Source organism: Furipterus horrens, unplaced genomic scaffold (assembly GCF_987537825.1).
Source record: "Furipterus horrens unplaced genomic scaffold, mFurHor1.1.pri manual_scaffold_17, whole genome shotgun sequence".
Classification (NCBI taxonomy): domain Eukaryota; kingdom Metazoa; phylum Chordata; class Mammalia; order Chiroptera; family Furipteridae; genus Furipterus; species Furipterus horrens.
The window spans coordinates 75,183,137-75,206,506 of record NW_028327187.1 but is presented as its reverse complement, the minus strand read 5'-3'; the positions used below and the strand labels follow the sequence as shown (position 1 = coordinate 75,206,506).

General features: G+C 53.9%; 1 protein-coding gene and 1 non-coding gene across 2 annotated transcripts; both read right to left on the bottom strand.

The window, feature by feature from the left end:
• Positions 1-583: 583 nt before the first annotated feature.
• On the bottom strand, positions 584-14,382 carry PLXNA3 (plexin A3). The gene is made up of 32 exons (XM_090265271.1): positions 13,780-14,382; positions 12,896-13,435; positions 12,226-12,408; positions 10,992-11,120; positions 10,821-10,921; positions 10,350-10,473; positions 10,111-10,267; positions 9,933-10,032; positions 9,642-9,756; positions 9,259-9,459; positions 9,048-9,144; positions 8,711-8,901; positions 8,487-8,632; positions 8,298-8,418; positions 8,060-8,196; positions 7,775-7,945; positions 7,411-7,504; positions 7,093-7,332; positions 6,875-7,018; positions 6,558-6,792; positions 6,325-6,467; positions 5,986-6,242; positions 5,823-5,889; positions 5,585-5,731; positions 5,333-5,492; positions 5,077-5,180; positions 4,740-4,836; positions 4,265-4,455; positions 3,943-4,112; positions 3,028-3,240; positions 2,652-2,802; positions 584-1,645 (listed from the first exon to the last, which is right to left on the bottom strand). The coding sequence occupies exons 1-32, from the start codon at positions 14,374-14,376 to the stop codon at positions 1,550-1,552; spliced, it is 5,619 nt and encodes a 1,872-aa protein (XP_090121397.1). The 5' UTR covers positions 14,377-14,382; the 3' UTR covers positions 584-1,549.
• A 3,349-nt stretch (positions 14,383-17,731) lies between these two features.
• On the bottom strand, positions 17,732-17,895 carry LOC149991266 (U1 spliceosomal RNA). Its single transcript, XR_016508711.1, has one exon. It is a non-coding gene; the product is annotated as a U1 spliceosomal RNA (small nuclear RNA).
• Between the last annotated feature and the right edge of the window lie 5,475 nt (positions 17,896-23,370).

Here is a 23,370-nt window from a genome sequence, read left to right as displayed (position 1 = left end):
CTCACTGGCTCCCTCCCCTCCCTTCCTCACCTTGTTCACTCTGATCCAGCCACACTGGCTTTCCCCTTTTCTGAGACACACTAGGCCCACTGCTGCCTCAGGGCCTTTGCACTGGCTCTTCCCTGTCTGGAACTCTCTTCCCCATGGGGATCCACTTGGCACACTCATATTCCTGGACACTATTTAAAATTGCATAACACTTTCTCCCCACTTGCATAACTGTAATAGGTGTGTGGGTGAGCATAAAGTAGGTAGTGTATCATGAATAGGCTGAGAGCAGGCAGGGCAGAAATGGGGATAGATGGGGATCCAGGCAAGAGACAAGGGCGCTTGAACCAGGCTGGGGGCAGTAGAGGTGGGGAGAAGGGAGCAAATTCTGAATGGATCTTAAAGGTAGAGCCCCCAGCACTTGCTGATGACTTGAACATGGCCCTGGACCTCCTTAAATCCTCAGGAACCCTGCAATGAGTTACCCTTCCTCCCATAAAGGGAGTCCAGTTCACCTGGAGTCCAACAGTCTCCCAACCTGTTTCCCATGTTCACCAACCGCCTACCTGCCCCAAGGGCAAAGCCACACACTAACTCCATTTTCCCAACATTTAATTAGGAAAAAAATTTACATGAATGAAGGAAAACTCATGCAACAAAAGAGAGAATTCAGTTTCCAGGACTGTGAAATGGGGTCAGATTCCTCAGAAGAGGCAGAAGAACAAAGGAGTAAGGCACTGCTGCCTTGGCCCCTTGGGGCGGGCGCAGGACAGGGCAGCTGAGGATGAGGGGATCCAAGGCAAGTGCAGAAAACACTGAGAAATTTTGGCAGTAGGTCCGGGAGAGAGAGAGTTCTGGAGCCCCCAAGACCAGATCAGGTCCTGGAACACGTCTAGTTACAGCTCTCCAGTTGCTTGGAGAGAACAGGGACCTCTGAGAATGTACAGTCCAACTCACAAGAAGTTTGGAGAGGGATGCTGTGGCCCAGCAACAGGGGGACCCCCTTGGCACAGCCACAGTCCAAGGGCAGCTTCAGGTACATCGCGCCCACTCCAAGTGCTGCTAGTGCCGAGGCCCCCTTCTTGGAATGGGTGGGGCCAGCCATGGCAACAGTGAGGTGCCAGAAGCTAGGCCAAGGCTGACAGTGTCACAAGGGACGACTCAAGGAGAAGTGAATGAGGTTGGCAACATCCCAGGGGGACACGTATTTACAGATAGAGAGGGTGAGGTGAAGATAAATTAAATAAATAGGTGGTTGGGGGTATAAATAGCAAGGAAGGCAGGGGCTGTCACAACACCTGGGCACAAGGGCAGGAGGCTGGGGGTATTGCTGCTGCTGGGGTGGGGGGCTTGGTCCTGTCACCCCCTCCCTGCCTGCAGGGCCCAAAGCAAGGCACTAATGAAGGGTGCCCAGGTGTGCTGGGGGCATATTAGCCTGGTGACCTCACCTGTGTCGCCCAATCCTGGGCTCAGCCCTGAGACCCAGGCATGAGCCTACCCCCTCCTTCACAGGAGGATGGCCCAGGACTGAGAAGCCCCCTCCTCACTGGTTCTGCTACCCTTAGCTGTTGCTGGACATGAGGCTGATGATCTGCTCCAGCTTCTGACGCAATTTATGCTTCCGACAAGAGATGTCTCTGTCCAGAGCAGTAAGAACCTGAGGGAGGAAGGCCCCAGAACTGGGCTCACAGGGAGGGGCCAGCTCCTCCTGAGCAAAATCCCCTCCCCTTGATGCCTTGAGCACTTCCCTCCTCCCCTGGAGCCTCAGAACACACCCCACCCCCCATCTTCTCCTGGACCCCAGATCCTCCTCCAGCTGCCGAACTTTCTCCTCCTCTCCCGAGAGTAGTCTGGACTCCTTGCCCCCAACTTCCCCTTTCCCATCCCCTCCTAACGCCTCCCCCCAAAACTCCCTTTGTCCAGGTCTCCATGATCTTGTTGCCGAACCCAGCCAGCATTTTCGGGCCCCCTCTTCCTTGACCATCAGCAGCACCTGACAGCTGATCACACCCTCCTCTCTGACCCTCCTCTGTGGTGGTGATGGGGTTCCTCACACATGTTCCAGGACCAGCTCAGCACTCTTGGGTTCTTCTCACCCCACTGGTCACCCCCAGCTGTCTCTGCTGCCTGCTCTCCTTCTCTGCCACCCTCAGTGTCCCAGAGCCCCAGGGCTCAGTGCTCGGGCCGCCTCTCCCTCTACACCCACTCTCTGCTGCCCTTACTGAGCTCGTCCAGCCTCAGGGCTTTCAGGGCCATGTCCTGGCTCACAAATTCATATCTGCAACCAAGAGTACATCCTGAAGTCCACACCTCTATATCCCCTGACCACTGCCTATGCAGTCACAAATCCCACAGGCCTTACAAAGCACTGCCCATGCCCACCCTCTGGCCCCACCCCCTCAGCTTGTCCTTCCCCATGCTCCTGCCCCTCAACTTTTGCCCAACAAGAACTTTGTATTCTAGCCAGTGGCTTCTCTTCTGGGTCCCTCAAATCCCAGCATTGAGGACAGTGTCACCTGTGCTGGCCTAGGGACCTGCTTTGGGGAGTGATCACGAGCAATCTAAAAGATGGGCTCCCTACACCCTCTGTCCCCTCCATCCCTGTGGCAATCCTCAACTCCCACCAAGCCCCCTGCCTTTGTCACACTGGGGGCAGCACACACCTCCTGGTGGTACTTGGTGACATAAAAGTAGAGCTCACTGAGTGCGCTTAGGACACTGAAGTCGCTGGCATGGAGGCGGGACTGCTCCACCAGGTAGGCATCCATGTCCTGGTCACTGATGGATGCCATCTTTGCAATGTCCCGGTAGTACCTGTTGGGATTATGAGTAGGTCACATGGGCAGGTGGCACAAAAGCCAAAGTCCATGCTCTGGCTGCCAGGCCAGCCTCTGGGCCTTTTTCCTGTAGTTGGCCCACCTCTGACAAGCCAGCCCAGAGAAGGACAGCTCCTGCCTCCCCTAGCCCACAGCAGTTTCCCCGGGACTGCTTGGCTCTGCCTCCCTTCAGCATGGGGCCACAGAATAGGGTGCAACGCACCTCTCCACCCAACTCTTGTAGTTTGGGATGTCCTTGGCATAGAGAAGCTTATTAGAGGGAGAGTCCTTGCCCAGGCGGTGCTCAGATGTGGAGCAAGAGTCCATGAAGGTCTGGGCCACCACGGAGAGGCAGGCGTCGGTGATGCTGCTCTTGTGGATGTCGAACACGAACTGCGGATTCTTGATCACATTCACCCAGAAACGCAGAGGCAGGCTGGACAGAGGGACACACACATGCAGTTCCTTAGTCTCCCCATGAGCACCTTTCTATCACTGTTCCCCTCCATGGTTCCTATCTAGCCAGTCCATGCCTTGCCCTGAGCAGCAAGAGTGACAAACTTAGGCCCTAGCTGGCGTGGCTCAGTAGATTGAGCTCTGGCCTGTGAACCAAAGGGTAGCTGGTTTGATTCCCAGTCAGGGCACATGCCTGGGTTGCAGGCCAGGTCCCCAGTTGGGGGCATGCGAGAGGCAACCACACACTGATGTTTCCCTTTCTTTCTCTCTCCCTTCCCCTCTCTCTAAAAATAAATAAATAAAATATTTAAAAAAACACCCCTTAAAAAAAAGTGACACATTTAGGGTTAACAGCCTTTTCTTTAAGTTTCTGCCAGAGACATAAGAGTAAAGAGCTATGAGCATCTCTGCCTTGTGCAAGGCCCAGGACAAAGAGCCACCTGTGGGTACTGGCCCCACTACCAACCAGCTAAATAGCCTATAGAGCCCACCTCCAAATTGCGTTCACTCACCCTCTTTGCTTGGTGGCACCGTGGATGTTAGTCCTCTCCTACCTGGATGACCACTCCAGCTCCCATCAGTTGTCCTGACCCTATGTCCCCCTGAGTCTTGGCAAAGCCACCAGCCTCTTCCAACCACCCACCCCTAGAGGAGCCAGCAGCAGCCAGGCACAGGGCAATACCAGTTGCTCTTCCAGGTGTGTCGTACGTCAGGGTCACTGATCTGGTGCTGGTCAGCCTGCTCATCCAGGAAGTCAAACATGTACTTGATAGCCAAGGGCAGGGCTGAGCCCCGGTGCGCTGTGCTAAACACAGTCTCAAAGAGGTCATCCACAAACTTCTGCAGTGTGCCCTGCAGGGGCACAGCAGAGATACAGGCTGTGAGGGAGCCAGGTCAGGACTTCCTCACAACAGGACATATCGGGGACAGGCTTGACAATGAGCAGGGCTTCCCTGCAGGGCCAGTGTAGCCCTGAGCCAGGGTGGCATGGGGCAGGCCCACACCTTGGTGGCCAGCAGCCGCGTCAGGTAGATCTCTGAGACCATCTTGCTGCCACGGTCCCCCTCGCGGTGGTCGGCATGGTCGTGGTTCTTTACCAGGTGCCACAGCTTGGTGCCCGTCTCCTGGTCAGGTGTGATCATGGGTGCCCGAGAGCGGAGGCTATCAGGGCTACTGGCCGTGCGGAGCAAGCTCTCTGAGGCAGAGGACCAGTTTCCCCTTAAGCCAGTGGGGCCACATCAGCCATCACTGGGGCTCTTGCCCCATCCTGTACTAGAGCCCAGCAGGATGAGGGGAGCCTGTCTGCTCTTGCTAGCCCGCCCCACTTCTAAGCTCTAAGGAACTGGAGCTGTTCCAATGGCAAGGCCCAGGGAGGCTACCGAAGCCAAGCTGGTTGCTCAGACGAGGACTCCCCATAATGACTGTCATAGCCTCAAAGGGCACGGGGTCAGCAGAGGCTACCATCCTCAGGTTACCTACCGTAGCGGCTGAGGGAGCGGGTGAAGGTGAAGGAGTTGGCCATGTTATAGGCAGACACTTGTTTGGGCACCAGTGCCACCAAGGAACCATCTGTCACCTGGAGAGCCCAGAGACAGAGAGGGAGCAGTGCAGAAGGCCAAGAAGCCCAGGGGCCCAAGCCACCACCCATCTAGATCCTGCAGTGTGCATGTAGAATAGGTCCCGAGGCTTTCTGAGGAGGGCCTGTGAAAGCAGGGGACCAAAGAGGAAAGGAGCCAGGTCCCCTGCTCCTGTGTTGTCAGGTCAGGTCCACAGCTCCCAGGTGACCCTGGGGGTGAGTGGGCCCCCAGCCCCTCACCTGGTAGTGGGCCAGTGAGTTGACCCTTTTCCAGTCACACTCGATCTTGGTGGTGACATCCTCATCCTGGAGGATGATGCGGGCCATGCGGCCCTGGCGCCACTCTGTGGGCCACAGACAGTCCTTGAGGTTCTGTTCAGTGTCCCCTGAGACTCTGGGCCCACTCAGAGGACAGAGTCCAGGTGAGGAATGTGTGTGACAGTCAAAGTAATATGGCCACAGGGTGGGGACCAGGAGGATAGGGTGGAGGCCTCACCTAGGTCCATGTCCTCAGCTTTGGGACGCTGGGAATATGGGATACCCTTGTACACAGTATCCAGCAGCTTGTCTTTGGCCTGGGTGATGCTGTCACAGTTGAGAACCTTCACTGGGACCTGAGTGCTGCCCTCACTCTCCGGGCACACACAGTATAGGGTCTGCAGGTGAGGAGAACCACAGGGTGCGTCCTAGGCGAGGCTTCCACCATGCATCCATGCCCAAATCCCTGCCCACCAGACCCCCCATTCACCAGTGTTTTGTAGTCAATCTGCTGCCGAATGAGCTTATCCTCACTCAGGGAGTAGCGTGCCTCGCCCGTGATGGCGTCGATGGGGCCCTTCTCCATCTGCTGCTTGATGGCGCAGTAGAGCAGAAAAAGTGGCTCTCCAGCACACTCCTGCAGCCAGGTGGGCACAGGGCTTGCTGTGTGCCTGATAGCCTGCTCTTTCCCCACATCCCCTTCCCTGCAGCCCAACTGCCAAGCGCACCTTCAGAAACTTATGCAGCAGGAATGTGAACCAGTTGGTAAGCATCTTCTCAGCCACTGACTCTGTCCTAGGGTGAAAAGGCTACTAGGGCCCTGGCCTGGCAAGGGTTGGGACTGTTCAGGGGCCAGGCTTGCAGAGAAGGGGACTGGGATTGGGACAGTACCTGCGCAGTAACAGCTTTGGGTGGTTTTTGCTCTCAAGGTTCTTCTCTATGAGGTCTGCCAGCAGTTGCCTGAGCAGACCTGTGGCATAATCAAGGCGGCTCTGCAGGGCCACCATGGTGAGTGAAGCCACAGTGCCACGATCACGCATGGAGAAGCTACTCTGGGCCTCCAGTGTGTGGATGAAAGTGAGCACGAAGGCACGGCTATGCAGCAGCTGCCCAAAGAGGCGCAGAGCCTTCTCGACATTGGGGGGGATCTGTGAGGGACAGAGCATGTCAGAGGGTGGGGCAGTGGCCCTGGGGATAATGGGGAGTAAGTAGGTGAGGGAAGAGACTCACATTCAGCTCCTTGAGCACCGGATGAGCCTCAATGCCTGGGAAGAGCACACGCACGGCATAGGTCCGGTAGTCCAGGAAAGGAATCTGCACCACATCCATATGGTTTGTCAGCTCGTTGATGTCTGTCTGCAGCTCAGCAAAGGCTGGGAAGGGCAGGGAGAAAGAATGAGCAGAGCAAGAGGAGGGAGACACTCCAGCCCACCCACCCTGCACTGCACCCCCACCCCAGGCACCTTCCTTGCATTCCAGAGCCACACGGGACTCCAAATTGTCCATCTGGAGCTGGAGCCGCTTGAGTGTACGGTCTGCATCCTGAGTTTTGCGCTTGTAGGCGACCAGCACAGCGGTGATGGCCAGCAGCAAGAGCCCACCCCCTGCTGCCAGCCCCACCATGGCTGGCAAGTTCAGTGCCCGCTCGGCTGTGATGTGTAGGGTGCCCAGCCAGAACTCCAGGCCACCCACCAGCACCTACGGAGATAGGCTCACCATGAGCTGAGCCCCATACCCACCCGACACTCCCCTGGTGCCCTTCCCACCCACCCCCACATACCATGACAGGCTGCCGGCCCGTCTGACTGGGTGAGTCACACAGGAGTTGCGTGTCTGAGACAGTGAGTGCACACGGCTGACCCCCAATCAGCACAGTATAGTTGAGGCGAGAGCTGCCAGCTGCCATGGGGATCAGATTCTTGCCCTGTGTGTGGAGGGCACAGTCAGCCAGAGCTCCCCATCTCCCTACCCCTCACAGCCCCTGTACCCCACTGGCACCTTCAACACTACGTGGGAGCCTGGTTTGACATCCAGGACACCGGAGGGCCCAAGCGGTTCAAAGCTGGGGTCAGGGTAGTACGTGAAGGATGACCGGTTGAGGGAGCGGGCTGTCTGCACATGGTCTAGCAGGAAGCCAAACTCGTCAGGGTGCTCGCCTTGGGCCCGTGGCTGGGGCCGCCCCAGGAAGATGCCAGGGGCCTTGCATAGCATGGCAGTATCGTTGATAACCTGGCATGTCTGTGTGGACAAGGGTGGGCAGCTCAGCACAAGGGACCACACAATCGCAGGAGCAGGGCGAGGGCAACTGGCACTCACATTGGTGGTCTCAATGCCTCGGTACTTGGCCCGGACTCGGGGCTCTTGGACTGTCAGCAGGTGGGTCCCACTTACAGTGATGGCAGTGCTTCCGCTGGGGACAGGGCAGAGTGGCCTCAGGTTCTGTCCCCCAAAACCCCCAGTCCAGTCCTAGAGAGCTATCAAAAGCTGCAGTGGGAGCCTGGGGCCTCCCACACCTCTGGTCACTGGGTAGGTGCTAGGTGCTCTGTGGTCAGGAGGACCCTGCCCCCTCTGCCAATAAAGGTTCAGGTTTAGAGGAGGTGTAATTTGATGCCCAAGGAGCCAGGTGCCAGGTAAGGCCCTGGGACAAGAGCTTGGGGACCCATTCTCCCTAGGGTCTTACTTGATGATACTCCAGGTGGGCTCAAGGTGAGTGACAGTGGGGTCTTGGGTGTAGGTGTAGAGAACTCCGGGACTGGAGATGTTGGCACGGTCAATAGCCAGGGTGATGGGGGCCTGGCTGGGGCCCAGGGTGGAAACGGGCGAGATACACACGATTGCTTCAGCATCTCTCCTACGTCAGCAAGTGGAGTGTTTTGAGCAGGTGGCCCAGGGACCTCACCAGCCCAGGCCCACCCCTGCAGCCCCTACCAAATGCCCATCCCAAGACTGACAGGGTCCTACCCACCTCACAAACTGGCACTCGCCATCTCTCACAATCACTGTTACCCTACTGCCTGCATCTAGAGAGTTTCCAGAGATGGTGAGCCTCGTGCCCCCTGAAGCCGGGCCCCGACTGGGACTCACACGATCGAAAGTTGGGGTCTGTGGGAGAAGCAGCCCTGAGGGGAGGGAGGAGGCAGCCCAGTGCGGGCCATACCCCCTCAGAAGGGGTGGGTGTGGGAAGGGGTGGGCGGCTCACACACCACAAAGCTGTAGAGCTGCTCTGACTGTGTTCGGAAGTCAGCAGAACAGTCGCCTACACAGAGCTCCACAGGCCCCGGCGGCGGACTGGGCACCAGCGACTCCTCCATCTCACACACAATCCTAGGGGTCAGAGAAGGTCAGAACCAGCTTTGGAGCACCAGCCAGAGTGCCTGCACAGCCACACTCACCTCTCGGCACTGATGTACTCAGCGGGGATGGAGTTGCATCGCACACCGGCCACCCGAAGGCCCACCTCTCGGTAGGTGAGGCCCAGGTTCTCACCCACGATGGTGACTCGGGTGCCTCCCTCCTTGGGCCCCATGAGTGGGTGGATCTGCAGAGCAGGACAGGAAGTGAGAGGGTAAGCCCTGACTCTCAGGTTCCCAGCGTGCAGAAGGCATGGGACGCCAACCTGGGCAATGCGGGGGTGGCTGCAACGGGTGCCCTTCTGGCTTGGGTGCATCCAGTTGGTCTTGGGAGCCGGACAGTGGGCCCGTAGCTGGCACCTGTGCTCTGAGACGCACCAGCCACAGTTGAAGCGGGGGTCAGCCTTGAGGCAGAGGCCACAGCTGGGTCGCTGTGCCCAGCACTTATACAGAAGAGCTGTGGGCACAGAGAGCACTGCTGGGGGGCAACTATAAGAAGCTAGGGCCACCATGGGCCCTGACAGAGGGTCCCCCTGTTAGACCTGGCCCCAGCTTGTGCCTGGCCCCAGGAGGCAGGTTCCTCAGCCCCATTTCGCCCCTTACCTCGGAAGGTAGCAGGCTTGTCGATGGGGAAATCTCCATCCCAGACCACAGAGAAGTCCAGCTGGGTGTCACCATACTCATCACCTTCATAGGAGTACTGGGGGAGAGGGATCACATGACCTCTCAGAAGATCCCTTGCCACAGCCATCTGAGTCTTCCAGGCCAGTAAGCTGGGCACAGACCCGGGGGAGCCATGACAGGGGAGCCTCACCGAGGCGTTCTGGCACTGCACACTACTGCTGTTGAAACGCACAGCAGGCACCCGCTGCTGCCGCCCCTGCACTCGGACAACACACTCGTAGTTCTTCTGGCCTGACTGGGGCTGTGGCAGGTTCTTGGCCCTCAGGGTAATAGGCTGCATGACACCAACTGGGATCAGGAGGTCCCCGCTGGGCAGGATCTCAGGACAGCCCTGAGGGGAGAACACCTGTCAACTGCACACCAACTAATGTCATCTTGGCCCAACTGGGCCAGCCCTGCATTGAGGAGGCTCCAAGAAACCAATAAGATCAAAGGCAGAAAAGCCAGAGGCCAGCCCCCACAGAGCCCAGCCCCCACAGAGCCCAGCCCCCTCACGTGTGGCACCCGCCTCACCTCAGGGCTGTGGACCCTGCCTTCCTGGAAGGAGCACTCGTGGGGGTGGCTGGTACACACATGGCGGTACTTACACCAGTGGCAGGGGTAAGGGCTGCCAACGCAGGACATGCACCTGGGGGAAAAAGGCTTCAGAAATAACAGAAAAGGCCGGGCCTGCCCCCTCATCACCCCTCCTAAGGGACACATGGGGAACCAAAGGAAGAAGGTGCCAGGACCCATCTGAGGTCTACACAACACAGCAAGATTTGAAGTGACATGGGGACAGAGGTCAGGAAGGGCAGTACTCACGACTGGAGGACGCTGCAGTTGTAAAAGACAAAGTCAGTCCCAGCAAACCTCACACCAGTCTCCTTGGAGAGCAGTTGCAGCCGCACAGTGCGGGTGGCCCCTATAACAAGCCAAAGGGTAGCCGTGAGCCAGCCAGAGACAGAGAATGCCCCCACCCTAAGCAACCCCAGTCACTGACCATGCCCTCTGGTGAGAGCCCGGAGCTCCTGGAGAGAGGGCGAGGGGCAGTACAACTCCCCAGAAGGCAGCAGGATGGCCTCATTCTCTGTCACCTCCTCGAAGGCACAGCTCACGCCTGCGCTGAGGTCTGGCACATTACGCATGGCCACAGTCAGCTGGGGAAGGCAGAGGGCTCAGCAGGGTACGACCCCAACACACACATGCATTGCCACCCCTCCCACTCACAACATCATTTACCTGCACCCCAGGCGATGTTACTGACACATTGTTAGGCCGGACCCGCACCTGGACACACTTGTTCAGCTCCTCGGCAAAGCCATGTGGGGCTGAGGCACCTGGACAGGCCCCTTCTCGACAGCATCTGCATGGGGTCAGCCAGAGCCTATCCTGCATCTTCCCTGGGAGGGCCCTGTCCAGGGCTCAGTGGGGGCCTGGGGGTGGATAGGGTACAGCCAGCCCAGCCCACAGTGCCTTTGCCCATAGGGATCCAAGTAACCTCATTTGGAGTGGAGCTTCTGCTCATTAGCTGGAGAAAGTGGAAGGGGAGGGAGGGGAAGGCCTAAAGGGCCTGGCTGAGAGAAGTGAGCATGTGGGTGAGGGCAGCTACTGCCCTCCCCAACCAACGACATGCCTGGGTGGCTCCTCCCAGGCACAGAGCCTCACTGAGCCGCCCATCATCATCAGCCAACCCCAGACTGCCTCCCTCACCTGTGCTGCAGCACACACCAACCGCAGTGTGGGTCCCCAGAGCCCAGGCAGGCCGCGCAGCTCATGTACTGCTCGCAAGTCTCCACTGGGAGCTGGCTCACCTGGGGACAACATGATCAGCACCCATCCCACCCCGACACAGCCACCCGCCGCCACCCACCTCGGGCCCACCTGCTTCTCACTCAGGAGGTAGATGTGCCGGTGGTCAGGGCTGAAGAGCAGGTCTCGAAGTATGGGGCTGCCATCCACCACAGGCACTGTCTCATACAGATGAGCATCTTGGGAGCTATCAACTCGTACCTGGGCCACAAAACCAGGAAAAAGGGATGACAAGCCAGTCTGATGCCACAGCAGCACCCCAAGGCACCCAGGGCATCCTTTTCTAGGGCCAGGGACTTCCCAGTTTGTGGTCAAGCTAAAACCAGGGCCTGTGAGGGCTCAGCACTCGACTTTCCCCTTCCCCCACAATCCATGAGCAGGGGAAGGAGGGCTCAAAGGCCACCCCCTGGCGGGCCTTCAAGGTGACTCAGCCAGCCAGAAAACACTTCCAGGAGAAAGAAACAGAGACATTATTGATGCCTAAGGATGGGGGGTGGGGGAGAGGGGTGATGTCCAAAGGGGAAGAGGTTTTAGGGTGATGACGATGTCCTGGAATGAGACAGTGGTGAGGGTTGCACAACTGTGCAAGCTTACTAAAACCATTGGAATGTATACTTTAAGTAGGGTGAGTGTATAGGATGGGAATTATACCTCAATAAAGCTGGTAGAATGACAAAAAAGGCCCAGGATGGGAGCAGACCCAGCCTAAAACCTCAGTAGCTCTCTTCACAAACATTCCCCCAATCACCACCTCCCGCCCCCAATCTCCCTGGGGATAGCTCTACAATTGCCAGGCGAGCAGGATGAGAATGTGGAGGCTATCCTGACTCCCCTTTAGAACACACCAGAGCTCCCAGGGGCTCATCTCCCCATTTCACACCATCCCCAGTCCTAGAACAGAAGCAGCTGTGGCCCTGCTGCACATGAGGAGACAAGAGGGCAAAGAGGGTTATGTCTGTGTTCATTTGAATAAGGATCCAGCAATGGTGGCTGAGCCATGGTCACCTGCTCTCCTGACAGGGAGGCCCCAAGATAGGTTTCTCTGTCCCTGTAGCCACAGGAAGCCGGCAATTCAGGCAATTCAGGCCGAAGCAAGCAGTAGTGCCAGCACAGGTGGATGGCTTCGGGGGCTGCCCATGGATAACAGCCAGTCTCCTGGGGCCCACCCTGGGAGGTCCCCCTTCCTCTATGGGCTGTGTAGTGTCCAGGGTTTCACAGTGCTCATCTACACATACTTGTCCCCACCTCTTATCCCATATTTCAGAGTCTATCCCAATCTCTATGTGCCAAGGAGGCCAGGGCCTACCTTCTTCAGACTGCCACTGCGAGTGCCAATGAAGACCACAGAATGCTGGTGGTAAGTGTAGGCGGCCACACTGGCCATGCCATCAGTACTGTCAGCCAGCAGGGGCAGCCCCTCGATCACATGCAGGCCGCCCAGTGGCTGGTTCAACACCAGCCCGCAGAAGTTTCCATTTATCTGCATGGGCTGGTGAAATAGGAAGAATGCGTATGAGAGTCAAAGCTTGGAGGCAGCAGCTAGACAGAGGCCATGAGATCCCATGTTGAGGAAAGGAGCAGGATCTGGAACTCGTTCCCCACTAGCAAAGACCAACTGCTTGCCCTGGAACCCACAGGAGATCAGTGGCTAAGGAGAGAGATGGAGGAGGAAGAGGAGGTAGGAGCAGGTAAGGAGAGCAAGGCTTGGGCCTACAAGATGGGACAGGCCGGGAGACTGTCACTGACTCAGCAAGGGACACCCATGGGATGGAGCAAGAAGCAGCAAACTGGGAATGAGTGGAAAGGTAGGAAAAGGGAAGAGTGGTCCACAAGCAAAGAATGCCCACCAAGAGAGACAGTGAGAAGGCAGACCAGGAGAGAAGAAGCAGCAGCAGATGCAGGGAGAGGACAAGAGAGGGCAGGGGTCCCTGAGAGGGGGAAGCAGATGCTCCAGGGCTAAAGCCCACTGTGCTCACAGTGTTAATGCAGGGTAGCTCCTTGTTGAGCAGCCAGGGCAGGGCCAGCGTGCCTTCCCCTCGATAGCATGACTGGATGCGGCGCCGGATGTGGGCATTGATGGTGCTAAGGGTAAAGAGGCAGAGTACGGTCTGCCGGGGCGGGCTTGCCCGGTTCTTCTGGCCCTGAGAGAAGATAGTAAAGAGGATGTCCTCATCAGCTGGCACACCCAGGGCCTGGGCCAGCAGCAAACCAGGCTTGGCCAGGTGGGCACTCTGCACTAAGCGGTACTCCACGCCACGCCAGGAGCAGCCGATGGGAAACTCCACGTATGAGTAGAACTCTGAGTCTCCTGCGCACATGCGCACAATCTTGGATGTGAAGAATTTCTCGCCCGCTGTGTCCAGCAGCGTCTGCTGGGTATCCAACTGCAGCGTCAGGAAGTACACGAAGGAGGCACTCACAAAGCCATAGATGTAGTAGATATCAAAGGCAGGGTACAAGGACAGGGTGTCTGAGGGGATCTTGATCTGTGAGGAGACAAACTCATCCTGGTATACCTGGAGAGCAGGTTGAGGAGAGAGCATGGGACGAGACCTGGGTCTGTCATCAACCTCCCAAACTCTGGCCCCTTGGCCCCTACAACATGGTCCCCCCTGCCCCAGGGCTTCCCGCATGACCTCCCCTCACCCAAAGTCATAGCAGCCCAGACCAGAAGGCAGGGTGAGCAGCCCCATCCTGTGCCTCATCCCATCCTCCTGTCTTTAGAAGCTTGTCCCCTCTAGGACCAGGGTTCTTCCAGAGGTGGAGCCAGGACAGAGTGAAGGCAGGAGGGAAACAGGTGACTCTTGAGAGGGGTGGGAGGCAAGGGGAGGAGGATGAACGAACAGGCAGGCTCACCCACCAGACTAAACATGTCAGCACTGTCCTCATCACTGATGAGCTTGCGGGAGCTCAGAGTAGGGAAGTACTCAGACTTGCCATCCACGGCGGTACCCACAAACAGCTTGCTGGGCCCCTGGCCCTGCTCCACGATGACACCGGCCATAGAGTCGGGCTCCTGGGCCCCTGATAGGTAGTGCTCCTTTCGGTGGTGGGGCTCACCCAGCTTGAAGAGGTCATCCAGGCGCAGAAACTGGCAGATGCCTTGCCAGATGCTGCCGCAGGCCACCAAGCGGCGGGCAGCATAGTCTATGAGAAGCAGCTTGTTCACATTGTCCACAGGTGCCAGGCGGTGGGTGCACACGCGCATACTGGGGGGTGGGTAGCAGCGAGCATTGTCCTCAACAGGCCCTGTGACGTGGGCCCGCAGCTCAGTCAGGTTGGGGGCCAGCTTGAAGACTCGGTTCACTGCACCCACAAATACCTCCCCAGTCACGCGGTGCACAGCCAGGTGAGTGAGCGTAGTATCTGTCACCGAGAAGGCAGTGAAGGGCCTGCTGCCACCCAAGGCTCCCCCCATGGCAAGGAAGAGCAGTGGGAAGAGGCTGACAGTGGGCATGGCCAGTGGCTGCACCCTGGGACGAGCCTGAGGAGAGATAACGAGTACAAGTCAGAGGTCAGAGGTTCCTGGCCCAGGCCGCCAGCCCTCCTCCTGCCCCAGGACCCCCAGCAAGCTAAGTTCCATGCCACAGTAGGTGGAAGCCACTCATTCACCTACCCCCACACTAGAGCCCAAGCCCCAGATGGTGGCCACGGCTGGGAGAGGAGGGGCTTCCACCAGAGCGCATGAGTGAGCAGTAAGAGCAAGCAGGCTTGGGGGCCATCAATCACCCCCCACCTCCCAACCCCCCACCCCTGGAAAGGAGCCAAGAGGCCTCGCCTCAACTGGGCCACACCCAAGGGGGCAGCAGAGCCAGATGCTGGGAAAGGCAAGGAGGGAGGCCCTCTGGAATGACACCCAAACACCAGATCCCAGAGCTGAGAGCAGCTAGCCACACATAAGAGTGACTGTAGACAAACCCCAGGCCACAGAGATGATCCATGCCCAAGTTGGGGAAATGGGAAAAGGCAGGGAGAGAACAATCACGAGCCAGGGGTGGGGGGCGAAACACCACCCCAGAGTGGCACTGCCACCAGGACCCCTGGGACAGAGGTCTGGAGCATCAAAGCCTGAGACTGGACCCAGCACCACCACCATATTCCACTCCTGGCCCCAGCTGCCCCCTCACCCCAAGGGCCTCCCTCAGCTGGTTGTCCAGGAGCCTACTGTCTGGCCTACCAGCTGCAACACAAAGCCAAGTCTCGCCTGCTCACCCCCACCCCCAGCCAGGCACCACCGAGACAGACATAAGTCAGACTCTGCTCAGGCACAGCCAGACAGATGGCCCAGCAGCCCTGCACAGCTCTCCCTCCAGATCCAGAGGTCAGCTGGAGAAAGGGAGGTGTCAGGGGGCCAAAGGAACCCTATGAAAGGGGAGCATAGTCCCCAAATACAGAGAGATTTTGGGGAAATGGGGCGGGAGCTATAAGGACAGTGCCTAGCTTGGCTGGGTCTTCACCCCCATGCCACACCCAGCTGTCCCGCCAAACCCAGGTGGCAAAGATAGAACAGTGTCACAGCAGCCAATGGGGCAGCCAACAGGGCAGAGCTTAGTACTACCTTCTCAGTACCCCAGCTCCAAGGGAGACACAAGGTACCCAGATTCAGGTTGGAGGGCGTGGGGGATGGAGGGAACCAAACCAAGGAGGTGAAGAAGAGATGAAGGAAGGACAAAATGCATTTGCTAGAACAAGGAGCAGACCCAGCTTGAAACTGCAGTTTCAGCTCGACTGATCACCTCTCCAGGGTTCTTTTGTCAGGTCCACATCCTGGACCCCTAATGCAACAGCCAGAGAAGAAAGGAAGGCAAAAGAGAAGGCAGACTGCATCCCACCCTCACCTCCTCCACACCGCGCAGGAACACAAGCCTAGGAATGGGGCCGAGGACAGGTCGGGAGGGTGACCCGGAGAGTCAATATTTGCATCCCAAGCCCCCATTCCAACCTACACCTGTAACTGGGAGCCTGGGGCATTACAGGCACACCCACCTCTCTGCTAATGCCCAGCCAGCAGAGACGAAGGATGAGGACAGCCCCTCGAAGAAACACGGCTCCAGCACCCATTCCCCAGTGCTCCCCAAGCCCCCCATCATGCTGCTGGCCAGGATCGCCCTGCTCCCATCAGGGGCACCCCTTGGCCGACCCACGGGGACCCTAGTGGATGGAGGCGCCACAGCAGTCCTTGGAGAGGCCGCTCCTCCACCACAAAGGGTCCTCATTGGGCAGGGGGGCTGGGCTTGGAGTGGCAGTCCCTACCGGTGTGGGGCACGAAGGACCAGTCAGGCCAGCGCCCAAAGAGCAGAAGGAGAGGCAGGGCGCGACTCCCTTAAGGTTGACACCTTCGGTCTGCCCGAGCCCTGGGCCGCGGAGTAGGCTGGTCCCGCATGGGCGGCGGGGGGATGGCGACCACCTACCTGTCCCTCCACCGCCGGTGGCTCCCGGTGGCCGACCGCCAGCCACGTGGACGCGCCCTCGAGCCCCACACCGGCCCCGCTGGCGCGCCCCCCGCCGCGCCACGTCCTGCGGCCTATGCCCCGCGTGCCACCACCACTGCCGCCGCCGCCGCCGCCCACACACTGGGCAGGCCAGCGGCCGCCAGGGCCTTTTAAACCCGGACCGTACCACCGCGCCGGGCGGGGGCGCCCAGGGAGGGCCAGGCGGCTGGGTGCAGGGGCCGGGGCCGCTCTTCTCTGGGGTCGGGGGAAGGCCCAGAGCGCAGCCCGGGCCCCGTGAGCTGCCGGGATCCCAACCCAACGAACTGACCACCCCCCACTCACGCAATGGCCGCGTCCGCAGCGCGCGCCTGTCCCCCTTCCTCCCCACCCGCTGCCTCGGGCAACCCTAGGACCCGCGCGCGCCCACGCCACACCCCCTCGGGCCCGGGGCGCGCGCACGGCTGGCTGGGGCACGTAGCGGCTGCGCCCTGCCCTGGTGCTTAGAGGAGCGCCGGGGCCACCTGCTGCGAGCGCGCGGCCTCAGGTGCACACCAGCCAAGAATTCTGAAGTACTTGCTTAGGACACGCTACCCCTGACGGTCTGTAACCTGGAGTGCCCGAGACTGATAATATGCAAATGCCCAGCACTAGGACTCGAGGCTGTCACCATTTACACTTGGCTCCTTCCCCAGCCTGAGACCAGAATGGTAATCTAAGGATTTCATTCCCTTGCTTTCCACCCCCCTTTCTTTTTAAACAGAATTAAAATGTAATTCACGTATCATATAAGTCTTTTAAGTCACACATTCAATAAAAGTATACTGTATTCACAAAGTTGTGCAACCACCTCCACTATGAAATTCCAGAACATTTTTGTCACCACCAAAGGAAACCACCATATCCGTTAGCAGTCACTCCCCAGTCCCCCTCCCTCCAGTCCCTAGCAGTAGATAATCTACCATACTTTCTGACTAGGATTTGATTGTTCTGGGCGTCTCATATACATGGATTCACGCAATATTCATGTGTCTTTTGTGTCTGGCTTCTTTTACTTACCATAATGTTTTCAAGGTTCATCCATGTTCTAGCATATATCAGTACTTCCTTTCTTTTTTAGGACCAAATAATATTCCATTATATGGATATGCCACATTTTATTTATTCATTCATCAATCAGTGAACATTTGGGTTGTTTTCATCTTTTGGCTACTGCGAATAGTGCAGCTAGGAACATCAGTGTACAAATTTTTGTATGAACACATTTTCATTTTCCATCCACATAGGAGTGGAATTGCTGAGTCACATGATAACTCCATGTTTTACATTTTTGAGAAAAAGGGCCAAGCTGCTTTCAAAAGTAGCTGTACCATTTTTTTTCCTCATGGAAGAGCGTAAACGCAGTCCCCCACTACCACAAATTATGCAGTCGAGTTTCCCACATTTGGGGAAATCGCAGGGGTCAGCACATCCTGAGTGCAATGGATAAGCCTTGCCCTGGGAAAGCCACCTTCGTGATCATGGTATTTCCCCTGCCAGGTAAGTATAGCTGTACTATTTTACATTCCTACCAGCAGTGTATGAGGGTTCCAATTTCTCTACATTCTCACCAAGACTTATTATCTTTTTGTTTCTAGTCATCCTAGTGGATTTGAAATGGTATCTTGTGGTCTTGATTTGCATTTCCTTGATGACTAATGATGCTGAGCATTTTTTCATGAGCTTATTGGCCATTTGTATGTCATCCGAAATGTCTATTCAAGTTCTTTGTCCATTTTTAATCCGATTTTTTATTTTATTGTTGAGTAGTAGTAGTTCTTTATATATTCTGTATAGAAATTCCTTATTATATATATGATTTCTAAATATTTTCTTTCATTCTGTGGGTTCTTTTTTCATTTTGTTAATAGTGTACTTGGATACACAGCTTTAAATTTTAATTATGTCTAATTTATTTATCTATTGTTATTTATGCTTTAGTTGTTATATTTAAGAAATCATTGTTAAATCCAAGATCACAAAGATTTACCCCGATGCTTCATTCTTAGAGTTTTATCGTTTTTGCTCTTAAAATTGGGTCTCTCATCCATTTTGGATTAGTTTTAGTATATGATGTGAGGTTGTGGCCCAACTCATTTTTTCACTTGTTGCTACTATCTAGTTGTGCCAGTACCATTTTTTTAGTCATTTTCCTTTTCTTTTACTTTTTTCTTCTTTTAACTTTATTTTTTCCATTACAGTTTGCATTCAATATTATTTTGTATTAGTTTCAAGTGTACAGCATAGTGGTTAGACAATCATATACTTTACAAAGTGTTTCCTCCAGATATTTTCAGTACCCACCTGGCCCCATACATAGTTATTAAAATATTATTGACTATATAGTCCCTATGATGTACATTACATTCCCATGACTATTCTGTGACTACCAATTTGTACTTCTTAATTCCTTCATCATTTTTACCCAGTCCCCCGCCCCTCCCCTCTGGCAGTCATCAGTTTGTTCTCTGTATCTGTGAGTCTGTTTCTGTTTTGTTTGTTCATTTGTTTTGTTAATTAGATTCCACATATAAGTAAAATCATATGGTACTTGTCTTTCTCTGACTGACTTATTTAACGTAGCATAATACTCTCCAAGTCCATCCACACTGTTGCAAATGGTAATATTTCATTCTTTTTAAATGACTGAGTAATATTCCATTGCATATATGTACCATAGCTTTTTTATCCACTCATCTACTGATGGACACTTCAGCTGTTTCCAGTTATTGGCTATTATGAATAAAGCTGTCATGAACATACGGGAACATATACTCTTCCAAATTAGTGTTTTGGGTTTCTTCAGATATATACCCAGCAGTAGAATTGCTAGGTCATAAGGCGGTTTTATTTTTAATTTTTTGAGGTATCTTCTTACTGTTTTCCACAGTGGCTGCACCAGTCTGCATTCCCCCCAACTGTACACTAGGGTTCCCTTTTCTCCCCATCCTCACCACATGATAGTATCCTTCAAAGAGCATTTGATGTTTTTTTGTTCCTGTTCAGGAAACCATTGCCTAGCCTAAGGTCACAAAGATATTCTCCAATGTTTCATTTAGATGTTTTTTTAGTTTTAGCTTTTACTTTTAGGTCTACAACCCATGTCAGGTTCATTTTTCTGTATGGACTAAATAATGTGTGTGAGTTTCCTGTGGCTACCATAACAAAATTCCACAAACTGAGTGGTTAAAACAACAAACATACATTTCGTTTCTTAGTTCTGGATTCTAGACGTCTGAAACTGAGGAGTGGACAGGGCCACGCTCCCTCCAGAAGCTCTAGGAGAGAGGCCTTTCTTGTCTCTTCCAGTTTGTGAAGGTGGCTGACAACCCTTAGCATTCCTTGGCTTGTAGATGCAGCACATGTCTCTCTTGTAACGTGGCATTCTCCCTGTGTCTGTCTCTTCTCTTCTTAGAAGGACATTAATATTGGACTAGGGCTTACACTTCTCCAGTACGGCCTTATTTTAACTGGATCACATCTGCAAAGACCCTCCCTCTGCATCAGGTCCCATTCACAGGGGGAAAGGACATGGACGTATCTTCCCAGGGGACATTATTCAACTCATAACATCAGGATTAAAATTTACTTTTTCTTCCCTGACCAGTGTGGCTCACTTGGGTGTCATCCCACCAAGCAAATGGTCACTGGTTTGATTCCCAGGTGGGGCACATGTCTAGGTTTCAGACTCAGTCTCCAGTTGGGGCACCTGTGAGAGGCAACCAATCAATGTTTCTCTTCCTCTCTTTCTTCCTTCCTTAATCTCTTTCTAAAAAATAAATGAATAAAAAATATTTTTAAAAGCTTACTTTTTCCATTCAGATATCTGACTGCTCCAATACTGTTTCTTTTTTAAACTTTCATTTATTGATTTTAGAGAGAGAGGAAGGGAGGGAGGGAGAGAGAAAGAGGCACATTAATTTGTTGTTGCACTTGTTTATGCATTCATTGGTTGATTCTTATATGACCTGGGATCGAACCCACAACCTTGGCATATTGGGGCAATGCTTTAACCACCTTAGCTACCTGGCCAGGGCCAGCACCATTTCTTTCTTTTATTTTTTAAAATATTTTATTTATTTGCTCTTAGAGAGAGGGGAAGGAAGGGAGAAAGAGTGGGAGAGAAACATCCATTGGTTGCCTCTTGCACGTGCCCCAACGAGGTGCGGAGACTCCCTGAAACCCAGGCATGTGCCCTGAATGGATATCCAACTGGTAGCCTTTTGCTTTGAGGGACAATGCCCAACCAGCTGAGCCACACTGATCCAGGCACCAGCAAGCACCATTTCTTAAACATCATAGCCCTGGCCGGTGGCTTGGTTGGAGCATCGTCCTGTGTACCAAAAGGTTTCAGGTTCAATCCCTGATCCAGTTACATACCTAGGTGGCAGGTTTGATACCCAGTCTGGGCACATGCGGGAGGCAACCGATCGATGCTTCTCCCTCTCTAAAAATCAATAAACATACCCTCCGGTGAGGATTTAAAATAAATTTTTATTTTTTATTTTTCTTTTGGAAAAGGCTATGCTTTTCTTTTCTTATTTTTAAAATATTTTATTTATTTTTAGAGATAGAAGAAGGGAGGGAGAAAGAGAGGATGAGAAACATTGGTGTGAGGTTGGTTGCCTATCACACGCCCCCAGCTGGGGCCATGGCCTTCAATCCAGGCATGTGCCCTGACCAGGAATTGAACCAGCAACCATTTTGATTCTCAGGCTGGTGCTTAATCCACTGAGCCACACTAGCCAGACCTAAAATAAATTTTTAAAAAACATTATAAATGCAAGGATTTATTTCTGGAATACTAATTCTGTGCTTCTACCTCTATTTCTATCCTTGCAGCTATAGCACACTTCTTTGATTACTGTGGCTTCATAGTAAGTTTTCAAATCAGGTAAGGTGATCCTTCCAACTCTGTTCTTTTTCAAAATTGTTTTGGATATTCTAGGTCCTTTGCATTTCTATATAATTTGAGGGTCCACTTGTCAATTTCTATAGAAAAGCGTGCTGGGATTTGGGGTAGGGGTTGCATAGAATTCAAAGATCACTTTGGGGAGAGTTGTCATTTGGGGGAAGAATTACAAGATGACCACAAGGTTTCTGCCTCCTACACAATCCCCTCCCCTTGAGCCAGAGCAGAACCTCTGCACATGATGGAATATCACTTCCACGGTTAGGTTACTAATCAGCTGACTTTGAGCTCATCAAAGGGGAGATTATCTGGGTGGGCCCGACCTAAGCAGGTGAGCCCTTAACCAAGACTGGGACCTTCCTGAAGGGAGAGATTCAAAGCATGAGAGGGGCTATGGAGGGGACCAGGTGGCAAGGAACCTTAGATGGCATTTAGGAGTTGAAACCAACCCCCTAGCCAATAGCCAATGAGAGAACAAGGACCTCAGTCCTACAGTCACAAGGAACCAAATTCTACCCAGAACCACATGAGCTTGGGAGAGGAACCTGAGCCTCAGATGAGAAGGCAGTCCAGCCAACCTTGATTGCAGCCTTGTGAGACCTTGAGGATCCAGTTCCATTATGCCCAGACTTTACCTACAGAAACTGTCAGGTAATAAATGAGTATTGCTTTCAGCTACTGAGTTTTTGTTAATTTGTTACAGGCAATTGAAACTTAATACAGTCATTCTGACATTGTTGAGTCTTCTAATCCATGAACATGGAATGTATTTCCATCTATGTAGATGTTTAATTGCATGATTCCATTTATGTGAAACTTACAGAATAGGCGAACGCATACAGGCAGAAAGTAGATTGGTGGTTGCTAGGGGCTGGGGGAGAGGGATTCAGGAGAGACTTTAATGGGTATGGTGTTTCCTTCTGAAGTGATGAAATGTTCTGGAATTCGATGGATGAGATGGTTGCACAACATTGTGCATGTACGAAATGCCACCAAAATGTGCATTTTTAAATGGCCAATGATTATTCTTATGTGAATTTTTCCTCAGCTGAAAAAACTTTAAAAATAAAAGGCACACTAACAGACCACATGTCCCATCTCAGATTGCATATGTCCCCTGGTGGGAAGTAAGGGTACTCTGTGGGCAAAGCTCAGGGGAGCCAGGACTTTCACCTGCAGGTGGGCAAAGTGGGTGAGGTCTTACAGAAAAGAATTTGCCAATATCTGGAAAATTAACTCCACTGCTTAGGAAAAAAAATGAGGAGGCTCTGTATGCAGAGATATGGAGAGATATGTAGGATATTCGAATATATTAAGTGACAAATGCAAGTACTTTGTTGGGGGCATTGTGGGAACTGGACCATGAGTGCTCGGAGGAGGTGAGGTAAAACCACGTCCACCCTTTCATGCTGATGTGTGAACCAGGTGAATTTCTAGCCTCTGCAAACAGTTCGAGGTAAACAAGATCAGCATCCCCCCTTCCCGCTCAGCTGCTTCTGTGACCTTTCCTCCTAGCCTCTCTTTTCCTCCCTCCTTCCCTCTGTTCCAACCCTCCACACACTCACACACATTGTGTCTTTGCATGTGGATTGCTCCCTGCCCAGTTTTGGAATGGCTGACTTGCCATTCTTGTCAGCCTAAATGTCACCATGCCAGAAAGGTCTCTCCATCTTGCTTGTTCATTTTTTTTTGTTTCCCTATTGGTTTATATCCATATACATTCAAACACAAAGTGAATGAAGGCTGGGCAAGTAAGGTAGGGCTGGCCTTCCTCACTCCATTGTGTCTTCGGGGTCTAGCGCACCTCTGGCTCTGGCACACTGGCCCCCAGAAATATTGTCGACCACTTCCTGACTTCAGTGACCTCATGTAGTTCCACAGCATCAGATAGTAGCTCCCCAACTTCTCTCTGTTGCCACCCAACCTCGCCTCTGAGCTCCACACTCATATGAATCCAAGGTCCCAGGAGAGAGCTCTGGAGCTACAGTCCCTGTTCTGGTCAAAAACTTGGGGAACAGCTGCAAGAAGCTTGCTCCACCAATGCTCTTCCAGATTGGCCTTCCAGAGTACC